The sequence below is a fragment of the Prionailurus bengalensis genome, chromosome A1 (genome assembly GCF_016509475.1).
Source record: "Prionailurus bengalensis isolate Pbe53 chromosome A1, Fcat_Pben_1.1_paternal_pri, whole genome shotgun sequence".
NCBI lineage: Eukaryota > Metazoa > Chordata > Mammalia > Carnivora > Felidae > Prionailurus > Prionailurus bengalensis.
The window spans coordinates 4,464,292-4,484,850 of record NC_057343.1 but is presented as its reverse complement, the minus strand read 5'-3'; the positions used below and the strand labels follow the sequence as shown (position 1 = coordinate 4,484,850).

Sequence of the window (20,559 nt, the reverse complement as noted above, 5' to 3'; positions counted from 1 at the left end):
TTGTGCCTTTTTATAGCTAGTCCAGACAAAGACCAACTCCAAGCCTGTTCAGAAAATCCCCTCGATCCTACGTTGCTGTTGTCTAGACACAAAACAAAAGTGCATTTAATTCAGACTTTGTTTCACGGTGGAAATCTTTTCGTAACAGCCACAATCCAGCATCTGTGAGTTGGAAATAAATCTCTACGTGCCCCAATTGCTGGTCTTTCTCAACACAGATAAGTCCACTTATTTACCCGAATAGAGCAGCCCGAGTACCTGGAGTCAGGAAGAAGCGTGCTGTATGGTCGTTTTATGGAAGAGAGCAGAAACACATGTGTCCCTCACAGGCCAGCGGTGACAAGTGTGGATAAATGTCCCTTTGATGGCTGACAGGCCAGGGATGCTGGACACAGATCGGCGAGGCCAAACCGCTCAAAAGCAGGTGTCCCTGTAAGAAGCTTACCCTACAAATGTCCTCGTCAGAATTCCACTCGGCTGATGCTGTTCTCTCAGGATGCGCGCAGCGGAAGTGGAGTTCAAATGGTTTTGAATAGAATAAGCAGCCAACTGTCTGATCTTGAAAAGAGAAACCCAGAAGCTTAAATATTTGATGCAAATATACTTAGCTACAGCACGCTTAACTTTATTGTCTTAGTTCTGTCATAGGCATCAACCTTTATATTTAGAAAATCCTTTAACTGATTCTGTAATTTAATAATTGGTCTCTTTTGTAAATATTAGCAGCAGTTGTGTTTACCCATTTTGCAAACTTTTAGTAACCTTTTCCTTGATTTTTAACTCATCAACATCAAGACAATGTTGTTAAGCCAAGTGACAGCTTCGAAACTGATGAATTAGCTGTTGACAGCTCAACTATGTTGTACCAGACTGCTATAACTTGATATGTATTTCTGTTGAATGAAGTTTTTGTAAAAAGAAAAAAAAAGATATTAATTACAATGTTATTTGAATGATTTCTTGTAAATGCTGTGAATCTATATTTGTTGTTTTGTATCTGTATATTAAAGTTAATTTGCCAAACTGGTTCCAGTAATGCATTTGAGTAGTAAAATAAGACTGTGTGTGTGTGTGGGTGGGTGGGTGGGTGTGGTGTTTAAATTTATTTTTTTAATAGAAAGTGAGTGCTAGGATGGGTTTCTGGATCTACAGCTCATTTCCTGACTGGACTGTGATAGACTTCCTGTCAGTAAAAATTCATCCCTGAATGATCAGGCTTAAACCACTAGACAAGTGTGAGAGGAGGGGTCCCCAGGGGAACAGGGAGGAGCCGCTCGACTGAAGAAAGTGCGCACATGTTGGAATAAACCTGGTAAAGCCACACCCAGAGTGAAAAGGCCTTCTCTGTAGGAGCAGCTCTTGGATGGACGGTAGATGAGCCGCACAGGCCTTTACACGCCTTTCGCCTTTCGTTCCGGGTGGAGATCGAGCCGCTTCACCAGGAGATCCGCTGCCTACCCTGGGGGGCGGGGAACATGCCTGAATTTCCTTCTCTAATTAACACTCAGAGAAGTGAAGTAAATAGCCCATTGTTTGCAGTGAAAAGTATTCCCCGAGAGGGTTGCCAGGCAGCCCATCCCCACTGTTTACTCCTGACCTCCACCTCCTTCCCAAACTGCTCTCTCCCTTCCCTTGGGCTGCCCTGGAAGAGGGGGTAGCTTAGGGGCAGGGGACGGGGGAGGGTGAACACTGGGAATCTGAAAGGCCTCCCCGGGGAGGCTCCCAGGGACCCAGCGGGTGCCATTTGTAGGAACTGGTAAAAAGAGGGCGGTGGGGGCTTTGCTAGAAGGGCCGAGGGGTAGCCGACCTCGGTGGAGCGCAGCGTGCCTTGTGCAGCGGAGAGGCGAGCTGAACTGGGTAATCCTCCCAGGGAGCGTCTGGTCGAAGCGGGGAGACAGGCACATGGAGTTGTGATGAAAGCTCATGGTGATGTGAAGTGTGCAGCGACGGGGGGGTGTTCAAGTCGCGGCCTTCGGGTAACGGAGTCCTTCCCTCTGGGGAGTGTCCGGGCGGGAAGGGGGCCCGGGAGGCAAGGCCCAGGCGGCATCCCGGAGGGCCCCCCCCCAGCCCCGAAGAGCCTGGGTGTGTGGCTTGAATCCAACTGACGGGCCGCGTGAGAAACCGAAGGGGTCGAAGCCGGCTCCCAAAGGACCTGCCAACCAGCATGACGTCCTGGGATTTCGTTTCGTGGCCGAAGAATGGAAGGCGAGGAAATCGTGTGGGGTTTCAGCTCGTGTGGGATTTGCTCAGCTCATCCCGGGGTCGGGGAAAAGGGTGGATTTCGCACCAGGCCAGGGGCGACCTGGGAGACCGTGTCCAGCAGCAGAGACGCTGGAGAAGAGGGCGAGGCTGGACACAGGTGAAGGACGCTCAGCCGAGAGCCTGTCACGCAGCAGTGGAGACGAGATGCGGTTTCCGGGTTCTGCCCCGGGGTGATGGCCGGGTGCTGGTGCCACCGACGGATGCAGAGAAGAGAGGCTGGGTTGGCGGGGGGCCCGTGTGACTTTCTGGTCTACCCGCTGGACGCTGCGGCTCCAGAGAGAGGTGAGAGCGGGAGGTGCGGGTGGGAAGGAAGCCGAGAGCGGACAGCCCAAGGAGGGGATCGGCCCCGGATCACCCCCGGAGCATGAGCAGGCAGAGGAAGAGGACAGGGGAGGAGACAGGGATGGAGAAGGGGAAGACGAGGGTGACACCGGTGGGGGAGGGGCAGCCACAGCAGGAGGGAGGAGTTGTCCCCGGGGTCAACGCTCGGGCTGCCCCCCTCCCACTAAGAAGTGGCCGGAGGTGTCTGGGTGCGCTAACGGGTCAGGAGTTCAGGCTACGGGACGACGGAAGAGAAAGCAGATCAGCTTCTGTCGCCAAACGAAATCCCGCCCTGCCCTGTGAGGCTGGTGTTGCTTTCCCTGCGCTACAGACGAGGAACGGACGCCCGGCGAGTGGAGAGGGTGTTACTTCTGTCCGATGGGACTTGCCCAGCCCGCATCCCCCGTTCTCTGTGTGGCCTCTGCAGTCCAGCTAGGTTGTCCGAGTTGGTTCTCAACAGCCTCTGAAAAACAGCGTTGTGTACGTTTGTCCTCCTGAGGCTATTTTTCAGTTAGAGATCCGTGTTAATGAACTCTGATGGGGGCAAAACGAAACGTTAATGATTACGTGGCGTCCAAAAAACAGTCGCACCGTGCTTCTTTCAGTGGCAGGTGGTGTGTGTGTGAAGAGAACGCGCGTTAAATGCCAAGGTACACACGGTGTCTACGATCAAAGGACCCACATAGAAGTTTGAGAGATCTCGTTAAATGAAGTCCCTTCCAGGGATCTGGAATCCCAGCAATCTGTTGTCCTGTTGGCCCGCAATTGGCCCAAGGTCGGCGGGGAGGCGGCCGAAGCAAAGGCACAAACAAACGTCACTTTAGGGAAAGACACCGGCCGTGGGGATTCCTTCTTCCAGACTCGAAAGTGTACCCTGCTTTCTCTCCCTTGATTAAAAAGGACAGGGGGGTAAAGACCCGAGTCTTCTGAACAGATAGTGCTAGAAGACTTGCTACCTGACTCCAGTCTGGCTGCAAGTTTTGAAGCTCTTCCAAAACATCTTGTGCCTTACTCGGTTCCCTCCCCTTCCTGCTGTTTTGCAGATACATCCACTAGGGAATTATGTGGCAGGAAGGCGTGATTTTATTTAGTGAGCCCTTGATTCCTGGTTTGTGCAGCACCTGCATGCAGCCCGTGGCCCTGGGGTTCAGGTAAGTGCGTTAGGAAACCGCTGCTTTGGTTTTGATTTAAGGCATGGGAGTCCTAAAGCAGCTCTTAATCCGTGTGTGACGATCGTGCTTAGTTACTGGCGAGGTAGGCAGCTGTCTGCCGAGTTTTGGGTAGGAAAGGAGCAAGCTGGTTTCAGAATTCATTTGCGGAAGAGGTGAGCAGGAGGCAAAAGCAGATCTTGAGGTTCTGCCAGAACCCTGCAAACTGGCCGGGAGGAGGGATGAAGCTACAGGAGAAGGCGTAAGGGTACACCCTCCCCGAGAGCTTTCTAGAGGAGCTCGTAGATTATTTGGCACAAATTTGAGCATGTGCATGTTTGTACGGATGGCCGTACTTCATCATTTACACGGCGTAGCTTGAAAACAAGCCCCTCAACATACGTTAAAGAAGAAATACAATGTGCAGGGCATGTGGAAGAAAAGGTACTCGATGAGCGACAATCTTTTGATTTTTAGGTTCGTGAAGTGTCAAGTCGGGGAGGGGCGTTCGGGGTTGTTTCTTCTCTCGCGTGTTACACGCAAGAAGCAGAGCAGAAGCTCGGAGGCTGGGAGACCCACTGTGCGCCGCTCAGCTCGATTCTGGCAGGTCTTTTATTAAACCGAGTGACCTTAACCAGAAGCTCAGTAGTGAAGGCACCGTGTAGGTCAGGCAAAGGAGAAACAGCCCAGAAACCCAGTCAGGACCTGTTGCGGGGGCGTCTAAAAAACCGTAGCTCCAAAGTCCTTTGCGGTCTGTGTCCCTCTGCCCACCGCCCACCCCCGGGGCAGTGTGTCAGGTCTAGGAGATCACAGCAGAATCCCAGGGTCCTCGGGCCCGCGGGTTGGGCGTTCGGTGGGAGGGTCGCGTCTGTTCCCTGTGCTTCACATGGATCCGGCTCAGGCAGGACCGTGGTCGCTTGTTTAATCTATCGCCTGGAGGGCTGCATATCCAGCGAGTGCTCAGCAACTCTGCCGATTGGGCCCACGACACATGGCCACCGCCTTCCTCGCTGGGATGAATGCTCACCCCTGTGGCAGCAGGCGCCTCGCGTTAGTCAAGACGTGGGCTTAGCAGTAGGGAGGGAGACCCCAAATAACAGTGGCTCCAGCAGGCTTGTGATGTACTTCTCTCTCGTGTCAGAGACGGGCCAGCGGGGCGGGTCTGGTCTGCGTGGCCGTCAGGGACCAGAGATTTTCTATCCCCGAAGGGTGGCTCTCCTTCAAGGAGTCCCAAGACGTCTCACCACCCCCCCTACCCACCCACGCACGCCCCAGCCGCAGGGAGGGGCAAGGGGCCCGGGGAGGGTAGAGCAGCCCTCCTCCCCGTGAAGACTGTGGTCCTTGCACAGATCCCTCTTGTTCATTCCCACCGGCCAGAATCCAGTTTCCTCGTATTTTCCAGGCCTCTGCAAGGGAGGCTGGGAAATGTCCACTGCGGCCAGCCACATGCCGCCTCAAATTTCTATTACGGGGAGCAAGGGAGGAGGGGGGGGTTGGAGAAACTAGTGATCTCCACCAAAGGCATCGACTCAGATTAGATTTAATACCCAGCCACACCCCCAAAGGCTGCATCCTACACATTTGGAGCCAGGATATTTCTTTCGAAAGTTCTTTTTTTCTCTCTCTTTTTAAATCATTCAACAAATAATTGTTGGTGACGTACTGAAAATACGCAAGCGGAAAGATGCAGTGGCTGTCCTTATAACCTAGGGTGGCGCCTAATAAGTGCTCCCTAGTCCAGGTGCAGTGTGGAGATGGGGTGGGGGGGGGCAGTGATCCAGGTGAGAGCAGGGAGGGGGAAGGGGGAGGGAAGGACGGGAGAGAAGCGTTCCTAGCTCTCGCGCATTCTGGAGAAACACGTAGAGGAATTAAAAGGTGCATCGATTCCACGACACATAGTGCAATTAAATTGAGTGCATCAATTGTGGGCTGAACTAACGAAACTGAGGATCCAATTTATGGCTTTGTAAGAAAGCACAAACGCAACTTCTTATTTTTACTAACGACGTATTAATATAACGTCTACTGTATTCCTTGTGCAAACCCTCACGTTCCTCTTCTCAATTTTCGTATTAAAGACAGTGCCATAGCTTATTTCCCTGCTTATTTGGGAGCAGAGCATATTTGGTTATTCACAGTCATCTGTTGAAGGTTGTCTGTGTGCTAGGCTTGAGGTCTAAGCAAGTGCTCAAAACCAGAGAAATAAATGACAGGGGGGGCCTGGGTGGCCGTCGGTTAAGGATCCGACTTCGGCTCAGGTCATGATCTCATGGCTTGTGAGTTGGAGCCCCGCGTCGGGCTCTGTGCTGACAGCTTGGGGCCTGGAGCCTGCTTCGGGTTCTGTGTCTCCCCCCTCTCTGCCCCTCCCCCACTCATGCTCTGTCTCTCTCGAAAATAAATAAACATTAAAAAAAAATTACGGAAGGATAGATGTTAGCTCTTCCCTAGCTGGAGGACAAAATGGAGTTTACCCCAATTTGATGCCTTTATGATCTTGAGATCTTTTTATTATTGAAATAATTGTAATACATTTTGAAAAAATTTAAAAGGAAAAATATAGACCCTTTAGCAGAGGTTGGTCTGTGCCATTTCGATTCAACTATGACCAGTCACTTCTGAGTTAAACAAAAGAGGATGGTGTAGATTATTTATGGAATTTGGCTCCAAGAAAACAATTCAATTTCCTGAAATGGTGTAAGTTTGTGACTTCAAAAGGAAACATCTGTATTTTCTTGTCTAAAAATACTTTGCCATCAAACTGGACGCTGTGATATTTAGAAGTTTCCATGAGATGGCGATATAATCCTAGACAAGTCTAGCTGGTTTTACTATTTATCTAGAAATATTTTAATAGACACTGTAAAAAAGCATTTTTTAAAAAGGAAAAACCCTCATAACCCTGCTATTCTAAAGCAGCCATATTCATTTGGATATATTTGGTCTTAGTTTTTGTCGATATGCATATAGAATTACATGGGTACCTATGTAATTCATAATGCACATGCCATTTTATTCTACTTTTTAAAAATTCAACATCAGGGTGCCTGGGTGGCTCAGTCGGTTAAGTGTCCGACTTCAGCTCAGGTCACAATCTCGCATTTTGTGAATTCGAGCCCCGCGTCGGGCTCTGTGCTGACAGCTCGGGGCCTGGAGCCAGCTTCAGACTCTGTGTCTCCCTCCCTCTCTGCCCCTCCCCTGCTCATGCTCGCGCGCTCTCTCTCTCTCTCTCTCTCTGAAAAATAAATTTAAAAAAATTTTTTTAATGAAACACAACATATATCTTTCACATATTTTATTTCTACATGACCTACATAATTATTTCAGGGGCTACATAATATTATACCCAAGCAGCACGATGGAAGCACATTATGCAGTACGCACTTTTGCACTATGACAGATAATGTCATGGCTAATATGTTTGGCAAGCAAATGTTGGATTATTAAGAATTTTCGGCACGAGATCACTAAGTTTAAGATATGAACGTCTCTTCTCTTTATCTGAAAGGTTGTGCAGATGGACGTCGCCTTCAGTGCTGTATACGGGTCTGGGTTCTCACTAGCCTCATGTTATTATTTTCTTCTCCAAATTTTAATTGAAATTATGTTAGTTAACGTATGGTGTGATAGTGGTGATTCAACACTTACATACAACACCCAGTGCTCATCATCACCGGTGCCCCCAATACCCATCGCCCACCTAGCCTATCTCCCTCCTTCCTCCCTCCAGCAACGCTCAGTTTGTTCTCTATCATTAAGTGTCTCTTACGGTTTGCTTCCCTCTCTTTTTTTCTCCCCCTTCCTATATGTTCATCTGTTTTCTTTCCTAATTCCAATGAGTGAAACCATATGGTATTTATCTTTCTCTGACTTATTTGGCTTAGCATAATATCTTCTAGCTCCATCCATGTCATTGCAAATAGCAAGATTTCATTTTTGATGGCTGAGTAATATTCCATTGTGTGTGTGTGTGTGTGTGTGTGTGTGTGTGTGTATCTCACATCTTTTTTAATTAAAAAAATTGTTTATGTTTACTTTTGAGAGAAAGACACAGAACGTGAGCAGGAGAGGGGCAGAGAGAGAGAGGGAGACACAGAATCCTAAGCGGGCTCCAGGCTCTGAGCCGTCAGCACTGAGCCCAACATGGGGATTGAACCCACGAACCATGCGATCATGGTCTGAGCTGAAGTCAGACACTTAACCGACTGAGCCACCCAGGTGCCCCTATACCACATCTTCTTTACCCGTTCATCAGTTGAGGGACACTTGGGTTCTTTCCATTAATTTGACTATTGTTGATAGTGCTGCTATAAACATCTGGGTGCGTGTGCCCCCTTGAATCTGTATTTTTTTATCCTTCGGGTAAATACCTAGTAGTCCAGTTGCTGGATCGTAGGGTAGTTCTATTTGTAACTTTTTCAGGAAACTCCATACTGTTTTCCAGCGTGGCTGCACCAGTTTGTATTCCCACCAATGGTGTAAGAGGGTTACACCCCTTCTCCACATCCTTACCAACATTTGTTGTTTCCTGTGTTGTTAATTTTAGCCATTCTGACATGTGTGAGGTGACGTCTCATCAGGATTTTGATTTGTATTCATGTGACTATGAGCGATGTTGAGCATCTTTTCATGTGTCTGTTACCATCTGGATATCTTCTTTGGAAAAATGTCTATTCGTGTCTTCTGCCCAGTTCTTCACTAGATTATTTGTTTTTTGGGTGTTGAGTTTGATGATTTCTTTATAGATTTTGGATACCAACCCTTTATCTGATACGTCACTTGCAGATATCTTCTCCCATTTCGTAGTTAGTTTTGTCTTTTAGTTTTGCTGATTGTTTCCTTCACTGTGCAGAAGCTTTTTGTCTTGATAAAGTCCCAATAGTTCATGTTTGCTTTTGTTTCCCTTGCCTCTGGCGACACGTCTAGTAAGAAGTTGCTGTGGCTGAGGTCATAGAGGTTGCTGCCTGTGTTCTCCTCTAGGAGTTTGATGGTTTCTTGTCTCCCATTTAGGTCTTGCGTACATTGTGAATTTATTTTGTGTGTGGTGTAGGAAAGTGGTACGGTTTCATTCTTCTGCGTGTCCCGTTTTCCCAGCACCATCTGTTGAAAAGACTGTCTTTTTTCCATTGGATATTCTTTCCTGCTTTGCCGAAGATTAGTTAACCATATCGTTGTGAGTCCATTTCTGGGCTTTTTATTCTGTCCCATTGATCTATGTCTGTTTTCATGCCAGTACCAGACTGGCTTGATCACTACAGCTTTGAAATATGGTTTGAAGTCTGGAGTTGTGATGCCTCTGGCTTTGGTGTTCTTTTTCAGGATTGCTTTGGCAATTCGGGGTCTTTTGTGGTTCCATACAGATTTTAGGATTATGTGTTCTAGCTCTGTGAAAAATGCTGGTGGTATTTCGATAGGGATTGCATTGAATGTGTAGATTGCTTTGGGTAGCATTGACATTTTAACAATGTTTTTTCTTCCAATCCATGAGCACAGAATGTTTTTCCATTTCTTTGCATCTTCTTCAATTTCCTTCGTAAGTTTTCTATAGTTTTCAGCATACAGATCTTTTACATCTTTGGTTAGGTTTATTCCTAGGTCTCTTATGAGTTTTGGTGCAATTATAAACACAATTGATGCCTCGGTTTCTTTTCCTCTGCTTCTTTATTGGTGTATAGAAATGCAACAGATTTCTCGACATTGATCTTATATCCTGTGACGTTGCTGAACTCATGTATTAGTTCTAGCAATTTTTTGGAGTTGGTGTTAAAGCACAGCCAAAACCCGGCACCCAAGGCTTGCCACCCTCAGCTGGCATCTCTGTTCTTATGCCAGTGAATAGAGCGGCAGGCTGGTGCCCACGGGGTCTTTCTGTCCCAGGAGAGGCCAGTCCACCTCTCCCAAATGCACTTCAAGCCAGGGAACTGTCTCTCCTTGTGCAACCCAAGAGATCCTCAGACCATGCTGCCCGCTTCGGGCCGCCACACTCCACACTCCTTCCCCAGTGGAGCACCGCCAGGCCCACCGGGCGCAAAGCTGGTGATGGCGCTGACCTGGGTAACTTCAGACTTTGCGCTCTGTGGCTCATAAAAGCTTGTGGTGGTTAGCCCCTCTTCTTTTCCCAGTGGTTTGGGGGAAGGTTTATTCCTCTGAGATCCCTTAGGTGCACCTTCACTCTCTCTCTCTCTCTCTCTCTCTCTCTCCCTCTCTCTTTCTCTCTCTCCCTCTCTCTCTCTCTCTCTCTCTCTCTCTCTCTCTCTCTCACTCCTCTCTCCATGATCAGGGCTCCCTCCCCTCCGCAGCACACACGTTCTTTTCTCCCCCGAGGTCAACTCTCCGTGGCTCCCACCGTCCACACTGGGGTTGCTTTTCTAGCTCTAGCTGTGCAGCCCGGCCCTCTCAGTTCAGATCGGCTTCTTGTGTGTTCAACTGATTTGATATTCATCTGGCTGTGTTCGAATGTTTGAGGGATGAAGCGAGCTCAGGCTACTCCGCTGCCGTCTTAACCCGTCCTCTGTGTGACACGATTCTCAGGTTATTATTATTTTTATGTCCTAAAGTGTCTGCCATGGCACACGCATTTCATTCAACGCATATTTATTCAACACAGTGCTGCAGGCTTAATACTGAGCACTAGGGGTACAGTAAGGAGAAAAATGCAGTCAGGCTTCAGTCATACGGCGACGCGAGTAAGGGTAGCCCTGTACTACGGTGCCGTGAAAGAGAGGCATCGGTGTGGCGCCCCCCTCCCGGGGAGGTCTGATGTAGTCAAGAGCGTCCCACGAATCCTGTGTGCATACTGCCGTAGGGTCTTGCCAGTGTGTTCTCTCTGCCTCGAACACTTGGCCTGATTCGCCGCTCTGCTCCTTTAGGTCTCATCGCAAACCTCACCGCCTGGCGTGGCCTTCGCTCCTGATGGGGTTGGAAAGCAAATCAAAAACTCACAGTGGGGCCTGAAGGTGTACTTCGCAAACTGCCTGTTCCTTGGTGTGTGTGTGTGTGTGTGTGTGTGTGTGTGTGCGTGCCCTTCACGGTGGTTTCCTGTAGAGTCAAAAATCTAACTCAAAGCATATGTCTCATCACAGTAGGACAGCGTGGAATGCTTTGCTGTTTTTCATTCTATTTATTTTTTATTGTAAAGTAAACATTGCATAAAACTTACCACTTTACCCGCTTTTAAGCGTCCAGTTCGGCGGCTTGAAGCTCACGTCGTTCGACGGTCTCCGCCGTCGGCTTTCAGAGCTTTTCCATCTTCCCAACCTGAAACTCTGTCCCCGCTAGCTCCCCCTCCCCTTCCCCCAGCCGTTGGCTCCCACCGTTCTGCTTTGTGTCCCTGTGAATTCGACTACTCTAGGGCCCTCATACGAGTGGAATCGGAGAGTACTGGTCCCGTCCGGCTTATTTCACGTCGCACAATGTCTTTAAGGTGCATCCGTGTTGTAGTATATGCGTCAGAACGTCCCTCCTTTTCAAGGCTGAGGAGCCTCCCATCGTGTGCGTAAACACATCTTGTTCATTCACACGTCGGCGGCCGTGTGGGTTGTTCCCACCTTCGGGCTCCTGTGACTAGAGCTGGTGTGAACACGCGTGTCCAAGTATGTCGGAGTCTCTGCTTCGAGCTCTTGTGCGTGTCCACCCCGAACTGGGGTTGCCGGATCAAATGCTAATTCTGTGTTTGCTTCACTGTTGAACATGTGCTTTTCATGCACTTTGCAGTCACCCTTGGTTGTTACAGCAGCGCCGAGAAGCGAGTATCATTCCCTTCTCTGGCTCCAAAATGCGGTTTGCCCCAAGTGGAGCGGAGTGGTAAATGCGAGCATTTGACTTGGAACTCGGCTTTCCCCTTGACCATTCGCCATTCAGAGTGGTCCCAGTCACGTGGGTTCCTTTCAAGAATGATGGCCTTCTGGTTGTGAGAAGCTTCGTCCGCTAGCGGCTTCTGCCCTTACCGGTCTTGGCCATCCTGTCCAAGGTCGATCGGCAGTGGGCCCGTGCCCCACGGCAAGGAGCAGAGGCTGTGTCTGTGGCCCCAGCAACAAAGGCCTTTCCTTCTGGTCTGTGTTTCCCTCTCTCAGCTCAGCTCCATCATCTGAAACATGAGGACCTGGTTGCTTCTGCTCGCCGGCGGGATCTGCATGGGAAACGTGAACGCACAGGACACGTGCAGGCAGGGGCACCCTGGCGTCCCTGGGAATCCCGGTCACAATGGTTTGCCCGGGAGAGACGGACGAGACGGAGCAAAGGGCGACAAGGGAGAGGCAGGTACTCACCACTTGGTGGCCTCCAGCTACCCTTCCATGTACCCGTCCGTTCCTCTTATTCATTCATTCATTCATTCATCACCAGTGTAGTCATCACCTGCCCGCTCCCCCTCCTTCATTCATGCACCCCTTGCTCAGAAAGCAGTGACCGAGAGCCCGCTCCAGGCCAGATTCTGGGGTACTGTGGCAGGACAAGACCAACACGGCTCCCCCCTCCACCAGACGTTCTCATCTAGTGGGGACAACTGCTTTTCGGCCATCACCTCTGACACTACAGGCCGTCTTCAGAAGCACATGGTGTAGATCTTTCTGCCTCAGATGGCAGGTATGGTGGGTCTTTGGCACTTGGAGCATATAGAGAAATCTGATCGCTAAATATTTAGCAGGGAGCGCCTGGCTGCGCTGCACGGGAGAGCTAGGGCCTTGCCACACGGTGAGGCAGGTGACGTGGCATGACAGAGAATACCAAAGTAGATGGTCACTGAAGCCACACGGCGGGACTCAGGTGTTGGGACCTGCCCCAGGGTCTGGGGATCTGGGGTCAGGATGCAGCCTCTGGGAAGGAGACCTGCAAAAGCCAGGATACGTGAGCGGATTCCATGACACCAACTGACAGGCTTGGTTCTTGAGCCTGGGTCTGACCGTAGGGTCACATACCTGAAACGTAAGCGGATTGGTCTATCTGGGTACAGGGGGAAAACATCAAAACTCCGATTGACATTTTAAAAGATAAATTTAGAGGGCGCCTGGGGGCTCAGTCGGTTGAGCGTCCGACTTCGGCTCAGGTCATGATCTCACGGTTTGTGGGTTCAAGCCCCGCGTCGGGTCTGTGCTGACAGCTCGGAGCCTGGAGCCTGCTTCGGATTCTGTGTCTCCGTCTCTCTCTGCCCTTCCCCTGCTCACGCTCAGTCTCTCTCTCAAATATAAAACATTAAACAAAATTAAAAAAATAAAAGGTAATGATGAAAAAAATTGAGCTTTGAAAATATTTCCTATATGAATTGACTTGGGTGGCTTCGCGTGGTCCCTTTGGACAGGTCACGTGAAGCCGGAAGCATGTGCTGTGGGAGGAGCGAGAGCCCTCACACGTTCATCGTCCGTCCGTGTACTGTGGCGTATTGTGGTTACGTGTGCCCAGCCCGAGGGACTTTCAAATTGGACTGTCGAACTCTCACGAACGGGTGGGTGCCCGAAATACTTCTGCAAAGAAATCGGAGATTGAAGGTCGACCTGATGAGGCAGACGTTCAAGAATCACACAAAAATAGCGCTGTCATTTCTCTTCTTAGCGTGACCTTTTCCAGTGCGTGTGAGTGGGAGAAAACAATGATGAACTAGTCAGACATCTGACAAGACGTCTGACAAAAACCTAGAGATTTTTAAGACTTGGGACATAGGGATATACATTTACATTCATTAGAATGAATCTCATCCCAATTATAAACTGTACCATGAGATATCAGTCATTGATAGAAACACCCCAATTAAATTAGACATTTCAGGACTCTGTGGGGAACCTGAGCACAAACCACGGTCATTTTTCCTCCCTCTTGCTATTTCAGAATCCTATCAGAAGATTAGATATTCCTCTGGCTATTTTAAAAACGGTTGAAATGATACACAGAAAGTAACTTCAGGATGAACTAAAAGGTGCTTTGCCAGCAAATGCTGTTGGAATATGGATTTTTTTAAACGATTATTGTATTTTAGAGGGTGGGGGGAGGGGCAGAGAGAGAGGGCGAGAGAATCCCAAGCAGGCTCCGTGCTGGCATGGGTGGGTGGCTCGATCTCACGATCGTGACCTGAGCTGAAATCAAGAGTCAGTCGCTTAACCGACTGAGCCACCCGGGCCCCCCTGGAATATGGGTTTTTAAAAAGCCTTTGTTAAGTTTTGGAGAAATGAATATTAGAACAAATTACTTCGTATGGGGAGTCAGCTGTAGAGCTGAATGAAAGTCTTGGTGTTTTTAGGTGTTTCTGTGCTCACGGCATTTGCTAATCCAGGGGATCTGTTGGGTGGGCTGGATGAAGCAGAGGGCCACCCGCTATCTCTCCTGCCACTGCCCTGCAGACGGGCTCTGCGGGGTCTCCGATGGGTGACATCTCTAGTAGAGCCCATGTCCCTTTTGGCATTAGACCAGTCTCATTTCTGGGTAGTCAACAGCCCAGTGCAAGTAAATGGCCAAACCTCAACCTTGATGAACTCCGTTCCTCGACCTTCCCCTCCCACTGGGACCACAGTGTGTGTGCTGTGTGTGTATATACACATACACGGAATACACTCGTGTCTTCATGATTCCTTCAACTTTTGCTCCTACTGTCCTTCCTTACAGCAAGAACTGCCTTTGATTCCAGAGATGTTGACTTACAACATGGGAAGTTGGAGCTCAGAGTTGCCTGTTCTGAGCTCAAAATTCATGTGTGGTCGGCAAAACCTCACTCCCCTGATGTTCCCAGTGGGGCCGGCCATGCCACCTTAATGGGTGACATCTACCACCACTCTAAGGTGCTGGAGAGATCCTTCCAGAATCCTTTCTTCCGTCCCCAATAGCGCCAGGTAACCACAGTCATCTGTGTTTTCACAGGAGGCTAGTGAACCTTCCACCCCACTCTACACAAGATAGAAAAAGAGCGGAAGTGAGGCACCCAGTGCCTCCAACAGTCAGTCGCTACCCAAGTTCAATTCATGAGGGGAAAACGTAATTGTGATCATCTGTGCACATATTACCTTCCTGTCTTGTCTTCCTGGAGCTGGGTGCTTGGGACGTCCACTCAAGTCATTTCATAATTCACTTCTTTTACACAACTCACATCTGCCTCTCTCCACTGGCACTTCTGCAAAAGACAGTGTGTGCATGGCGGGGGTGGGGGCACACTCCCAGGACTCTTCGGTCTATACCCCCGATGGAGACCGATGTTCAGGAAACGCGGAATTAGGATTCTAACCCTTGTCTATTTCCTTCTCTTCCACCTAGGAGAACCGGGACATCCTGGTGGTCCAGGGAAAGATGGAATGAATGGAGAGAAAGGAGAACGAGGTCAGAAATCGTGTTCCGTTTCACCACCCTCTAATTTGAGCCGTCAGTGACTTAGGCATTTGGCGCTCACCAAGGACAAGTAGCCGTTGTAGCCTCTGAGGATGATCCAGCAACAAGGACAGCACGGCCCTTGATCTCTAGAAGTTCATGATTCCTTTTCTGTCAAGGGTCAGATAGTGAATAATTTCAGCTTCCCGGGCCATATGGTCACAACCATAGTGAAAGGCAGCCATAGATGCGACGTCAGTGGGGCTGTGTTCCGGTGAAACTCCATGAAAACTAAAAGCTGGATTTTATATAATTTTTAAGCATTATTTCTAGGGCAGAATTTTATTTGTGACCACTTAAAAATACAAACCGTTCGTCGCCTGTGGTCCAGATAAAAACACGCGTGAGTCTGGATATGGCTCACGGGCCGTAGTTTGCTGAAGCCTGTTTTAGTGGGTGGACGCTGGGGAATGACGCTAAAGTTTGACTCCGGGCTTCTGGCAACAGTGCATGAGAAGGTGGCGCTGGAATTGGGCCGGGGAGGGTGAGGAGGGCTCTGCCAGTTGTGACTGATGGGGGGAGAGAGAAGGGTCTCAAGGGCACTTTGTGCCAGGTTGCTCTGAGTGCTTTTCACGTATCTTTTTTTTTTTTATTTAAAAAAAATTTTTTTAATGTTTATTTCTGAGACAGAGAGAGACAGAGCATGAGGTGGGGAGGGGCAGAGAGAGAGGGAGACAGAATCCGAAGCAGGCTCCAGGCTCCGAGCTGTCGGCACAGAGCCCGACGCAGGGCTCGAACTCACGGACTGTGAGATCGTGACCTGAGCCGAAGTCGGACGCTCAACCGACTGAGCCACCCAGGCGCCCCATCTTTTCACGTATCTTTAAGTTTATTTATTTTGAGAGAAAGAGAGGGAGAGAGAGCACACGTGCACGAGGGGCAAAGAGAGAGGGAGAGAGCAAGAATCCAAGCGGGCCCCCGCACTGTCAGCGCACAGTCCAGTGCGGGGCTCGAACTCCTGAGCCGTGAGATCATCGCCTGAGCCAAAACCAGGAGTCTAACGCTTCACCGACTGAGCCACCCAGGTGCCCCGATTTCCACATATCGACTCGATACAACAGCCTATAAATGAGGTGGTATTATTGTCTCAGTTTTACGGATGAGGCATCAGAGGTGTAGGTGGCTGACTGGCTTGTCCCGCTGTGCCTGCGTGGAGGAGACAGGAAGGAGTCTTGGCATTTGGCTCCAGAACCCGTGCTCCTCACCACGGCTCTCCAGTGGGGCTGGAGGAGCCGGGGGGCCCTGAGGGGCCTGTTCAGTCCCGTGAGGGGTTTTTTTAGAAGATGTCACAGAACGAGAGCTGAGTGGCGGGTCACTGGAGGCAGCTTGAGTTCGTCTGCCTTTCCGAAGACCTGTGCCCAAGGGTCGGCCGTGTGTAGTGGCCAGAGTCGACTCTGTGGTGGGTAAGGAGCTGGAACTTCTAACGTGGACCCCGACGCCACCGTAGCAGACAGGAGTACGAAGGGTTTTATGTGCACGCATGCGCGTGTGAGCGGGTGTGGATGCCATGCATGCGCTTTAGGAGTAAAGTAACGTTCGGACCTGGAGCATCTTCTGTACTTGCACTGCTGTATCTCCTCCGTGTGCTCGAGAAAAGCCAAAGCTGGCTTTGCAAGGTGACGTGTCGCAAGTCATCTTTTCCTTTATTCTCTCTTTCTCCGCCTAGGAGCAGACGGAAAAGTCGAAGCCAAAGGCATCAAAGGCGATCAAGGCTCCCAGGGACCCCCAGGAAAACACGGGCCCAAGGGATTTGTTGGTCCCATGGGAGAGAAAGGCCTCCAGGGGGAGACTGGCCCTCGAGGGTCAAAGGGGGAGAAAGGTGACGTGGGGCCCACTGGTCCTCAGGGGCTACAGGGCCACACTGGGCCCTCGGGGCCAACTGGTCTACCTGGCCCCATGGGCCCCGTCGGAAAGCCTGGCCCCAAGGGAGACGCTGGGCCCCTCGGGCCCCAGGGGGAGCCGGGAGTCCGGGGGATGAGAGGCTGGAAAGGGGACCGAGGCGAAAAAGGGAAAATCGGCGAGACTCCCGTCTTGCCCAAAAGCGCTTTCACGGTGGGCCTCACGGTACTGAGCAAGTTTCCGGCTTCAGATGCGCCCATTAAATTTGATAAGATCCTGTACAACGAATTCAATCACTACGATGTAGCCACGGGGAAATTCACTTGCCACGTGGCCGGGGTCTATTACTTCACCTACCACATCACTGTCTTCTCCAGGAACGTTCAGGTAGCTTTGGTCAAAAATGGGGTAAAAATCCTGCACACCAAGGATGGCTACATGAGCTCGGAGGACCAGGCGTCCGGCGGCATCGTGCTCCCCCTGAAGCTGGGGGACGAGGTGTGGATGCAGGTGGCAGGAGGGGAGAGGTTTAACGGCTTGTTTGCGGATGAGGACGATGACACAACTTTCACGGGCTTCCTTCTGTTCAGCCAGTGACGGGGAGGCGGTTAGACTCTGCTCACCACCCATTGGAGACGGCTTCGTGAAAATGCTGTCCGATGATTCTACTCTACGAAGCACCCTCATTACTGTAATCATCACAGAGCGGCACCCAAGTGCTCGTGTCGGGGCGCCCGGCTGGCTCAGCTGGGGGGGGGGGGGGCCTTGCAGCTCTCGATCTCGGGGTTGTGAGTTCAAGCCCCGTGTTGGGTGTAGAGATTACTTAAGAATAAACTCTTCAAAAGATGCCTGCATCATCTATTATAATTCATTTATGAGTTTTCATCGTTCCCCGTATCCAGAGAATCCTTTGCACGCGTGTTTCTCATGGGACCAGTGTTCTGATAACGCTAGTTAGTTCTTGAAGGAGCCGCGTCAGGACTTACCCCTCATCTGAATTTCTGGGGACACCGGGAAGCGTCCAAGTGCTCACTCCATGTCGTAGCTAACACAAGGTGCAAGCTGGTGACGGGTCATTCCAGAAAGCTGTGGAACACTTTGCTCATTTGCTAGCTTGGGTTTTAATCGCCATTTAGGTCAACAAATAGTTGTTTACGAAACCAGTTGCCAGGCTCGAATTTGTACTGGTTTCCTGGCATTATTGTCACAACGCACCACAAACGGGGGAGCTGAAAACCACAGAAAGTAACTGTCTCACGATGCTGAAGGCTAGGAGTCTAAATCAAGGTATCAGCAGAGCCAGTATCCCTGAAGCCCCTGAGGAAGGTTCTACCTGGCTCCTTCCAGCTTCTGGAAGACCCAGACTTTCCCCGACTTGCGGAAGCCTCCAAGCTCTGCCCCCCATCCTCACCTGGCCGGCCTTCCTCTATGTCTGCCTGTGCGCAAACCTCCCTTTTCTGATAAGGACACCAGTCATTTGGATTAGGGGCCCCCCTAATCTAATATGACCTCCTCTTAACCTGAGTACACCCACAGAGACCCTGTTTCCAAGTAAGGTCACGTTCACAGATACCAAGGGTTGGGACTTCAGCGTATCTGTTTGGGAGACACGATCCAACATATTACAGGCTGCTCTGGTCCTCCAAAATCCCTGACCTTCCCCAATGCCAAATACACTCACCCCATCCCAACATCCCCCAAAGTCTTAACAGTGTCAGCATCCATGCTAACTCTAAATCTCATCTAAAAATCGCCAGCTCAAAGTCCCCAATCGCATCATCTTGCTCCTTTAAGTCAGTTATAAGTAAGAGCTAATGCGTGGATCATCCTGGGGCAAAATCCCTCTGCCTCTGTGAACCTGTGAAACCAGACACATCATTTGCTTCCAAAATACAATGGTGGGAAAGGCACAGGATAGACAGTCCCATTCCAAAAGGGAGAAAAAAAGAGATCACAGGTCTCAAACAAGTTCAAAACGCAGCAGGGTGAATTCCTTTTGGTTTTTTTCACTATTTACCTCATAAAATTGTTTTAACATTTATTTTTGAGAGACACAGAGCATGAGTGGGGGAGGGGCAGAGAGAGAGGGAGACACAGAATCCGAGGCAGGCTCCAGGCTCGGAGCTGTCAGCACCGAGCCCGACGCGTGGCTCGAACTCACGAACTGTGAGATCATGACCCGAGCCGAAATTGGACGCTTAACCAACGAAGCCACCCAGGCGCCCCATTACCTTATAAAAACTTTAAAGGAGCTATGCAAAAGGAAAAGGTTCCTGGACAGAGACACTAAACAGCTACAGTGGAAAGTGGAGGATGCAGGTGAATTTACTGAGAAAACGAGGTAAGGAGAAACTTGCGTTTTAGGCCACAGTGGCTATTCTTGTTCAGATGGGCACCCTCTGCCTCCCTCTTGCCTGGTCCTGATGTGTACCCTCAGACGAATCTTTCAAAGGGTGTAGACTCTACACTCTGGGTAGACATGGGATTCAGGCCTATTTAGTAAGAATAGTACCTTCTGGCCACGGTGACTATTTCCAAAATGGTGCCCGATCCCATCAGACCCAATGGCATGCAATCTGCAACTTTGAAAGGCCTGTTGGGGGGGTGGGGAAGGGCAAGATCTTCAGGCGACGTCAGGACTTTACTTGGCAGCCAATTTAGCTCATCTGTAGAGCCTGAAAACAAAGCCAAACAGGGCTGGAGATGAGCCAGTTCTGATGACATTGTTAAGACCCCTAAAGCCGGCTGTCCCTGAAGGCAGAGATACCTCTGGACTAGGTTGTTGCGTGAGCCACCGGATTCTCGGTTTCAACCAGTCTGACGCAGGTCTTTTGTTGTTAGTGCCATTGTTACCACGGCTTGTGTCTAAAAGAACGTTGAGGAGTCTATGACCGAAGGAGGGGGGCAGCGTGATTATAGCGGAAAAAGCCCAAGACGAAGAATCGAGACGTACGGGCTGTTGTTCCAGCCTTGACCAAGGAACCTGCAGTGGGTACGTCATTCAGCTCTTCTGTGCTCCAGTCTCCCATGGGTACAGCAGTGGTTGACTGAAATCACTTTACACGGTCCCAAGCCTCTAATATTCTGCAAGTATTACATAGCCCCCAGTTAACTCAATATACTTTTTTTTTTTTTAAGTTTATTTGTTTATTTTGAGAGAGAAAGTGCGAGCAGGGGAGGGGCAGAGACAGGGAGACAGAGGATCTGAAGCACGGTCCACGCTGACGGCAGAGAGCCCGGCACGGGGCTCCAACTCACGAACCCTGAGATCATGACCTGAGCCGAAGTCGGACGCTTGACTGACTTGAGCCACCCAGGCGCCCCTCGTATACTTTTCCATGAGTTTGAGAGCAACTGATAAAGGAGCGAAAGGATGGGAGTTCAGTGCGCATTCCAGCCACGCTACTTCCCAAATCGCAGCCTGGGACCAGTTTATCTGACAGGATGGGCCACTAGAAATTGGGACTTAGGGCCATTCTATCCATGCTCCAAGTCAACACACTTGGGATGACGTCTTCACTCCCTGGGGAAAGTGGGGCTTTTTTTCTAAATGATCATTACAAGCAGGCAGCAGTCTGTAAAAATGAAGGATTGAAAAACTGCTCGGTGCTTATGGAAAATCTGGGAAATGTACAGAAATAACTTCTGT

The 20,559-nt window shown here is 50.1% G+C and overlaps 1 protein-coding gene and 1 long non-coding RNA gene across 2 annotated transcripts; one reads left to right on the top strand and one right to left on the bottom strand.

Moving 5' to 3' along the window:
- The first annotated feature begins 3,434 nt into the window (after positions 1-3,434).
- On the top strand, positions 3,435-17,781 carry LOC122480641 (complement C1q and tumor necrosis factor-related protein 9A). Its single transcript, XM_043575284.1, has 4 exons — positions 3,435-3,734; positions 11,801-11,987; positions 14,961-15,023; positions 16,738-17,781. The coding sequence occupies exons 2-4, from the start codon at positions 11,822-11,824 to the stop codon at positions 17,505-17,507; spliced, it is 999 nt and encodes a 332-aa protein (XP_043431219.1). The 5' UTR covers positions 3,435-3,734; positions 11,801-11,821; the 3' UTR covers positions 17,508-17,781.
- Positions 17,782-19,213: 1,432 nt separating this feature from the next.
- On the bottom strand, positions 19,214-20,077 carry LOC122480646. Its single transcript, XR_006296608.1, has 2 exons — positions 19,678-20,077; positions 19,214-19,585 (listed from the first exon to the last, which is right to left on the bottom strand). It is a non-coding gene; the product is annotated as an uncharacterized LOC122480646 (long non-coding RNA).
- Positions 20,078-20,559: the final 482 nt, after the last annotated feature.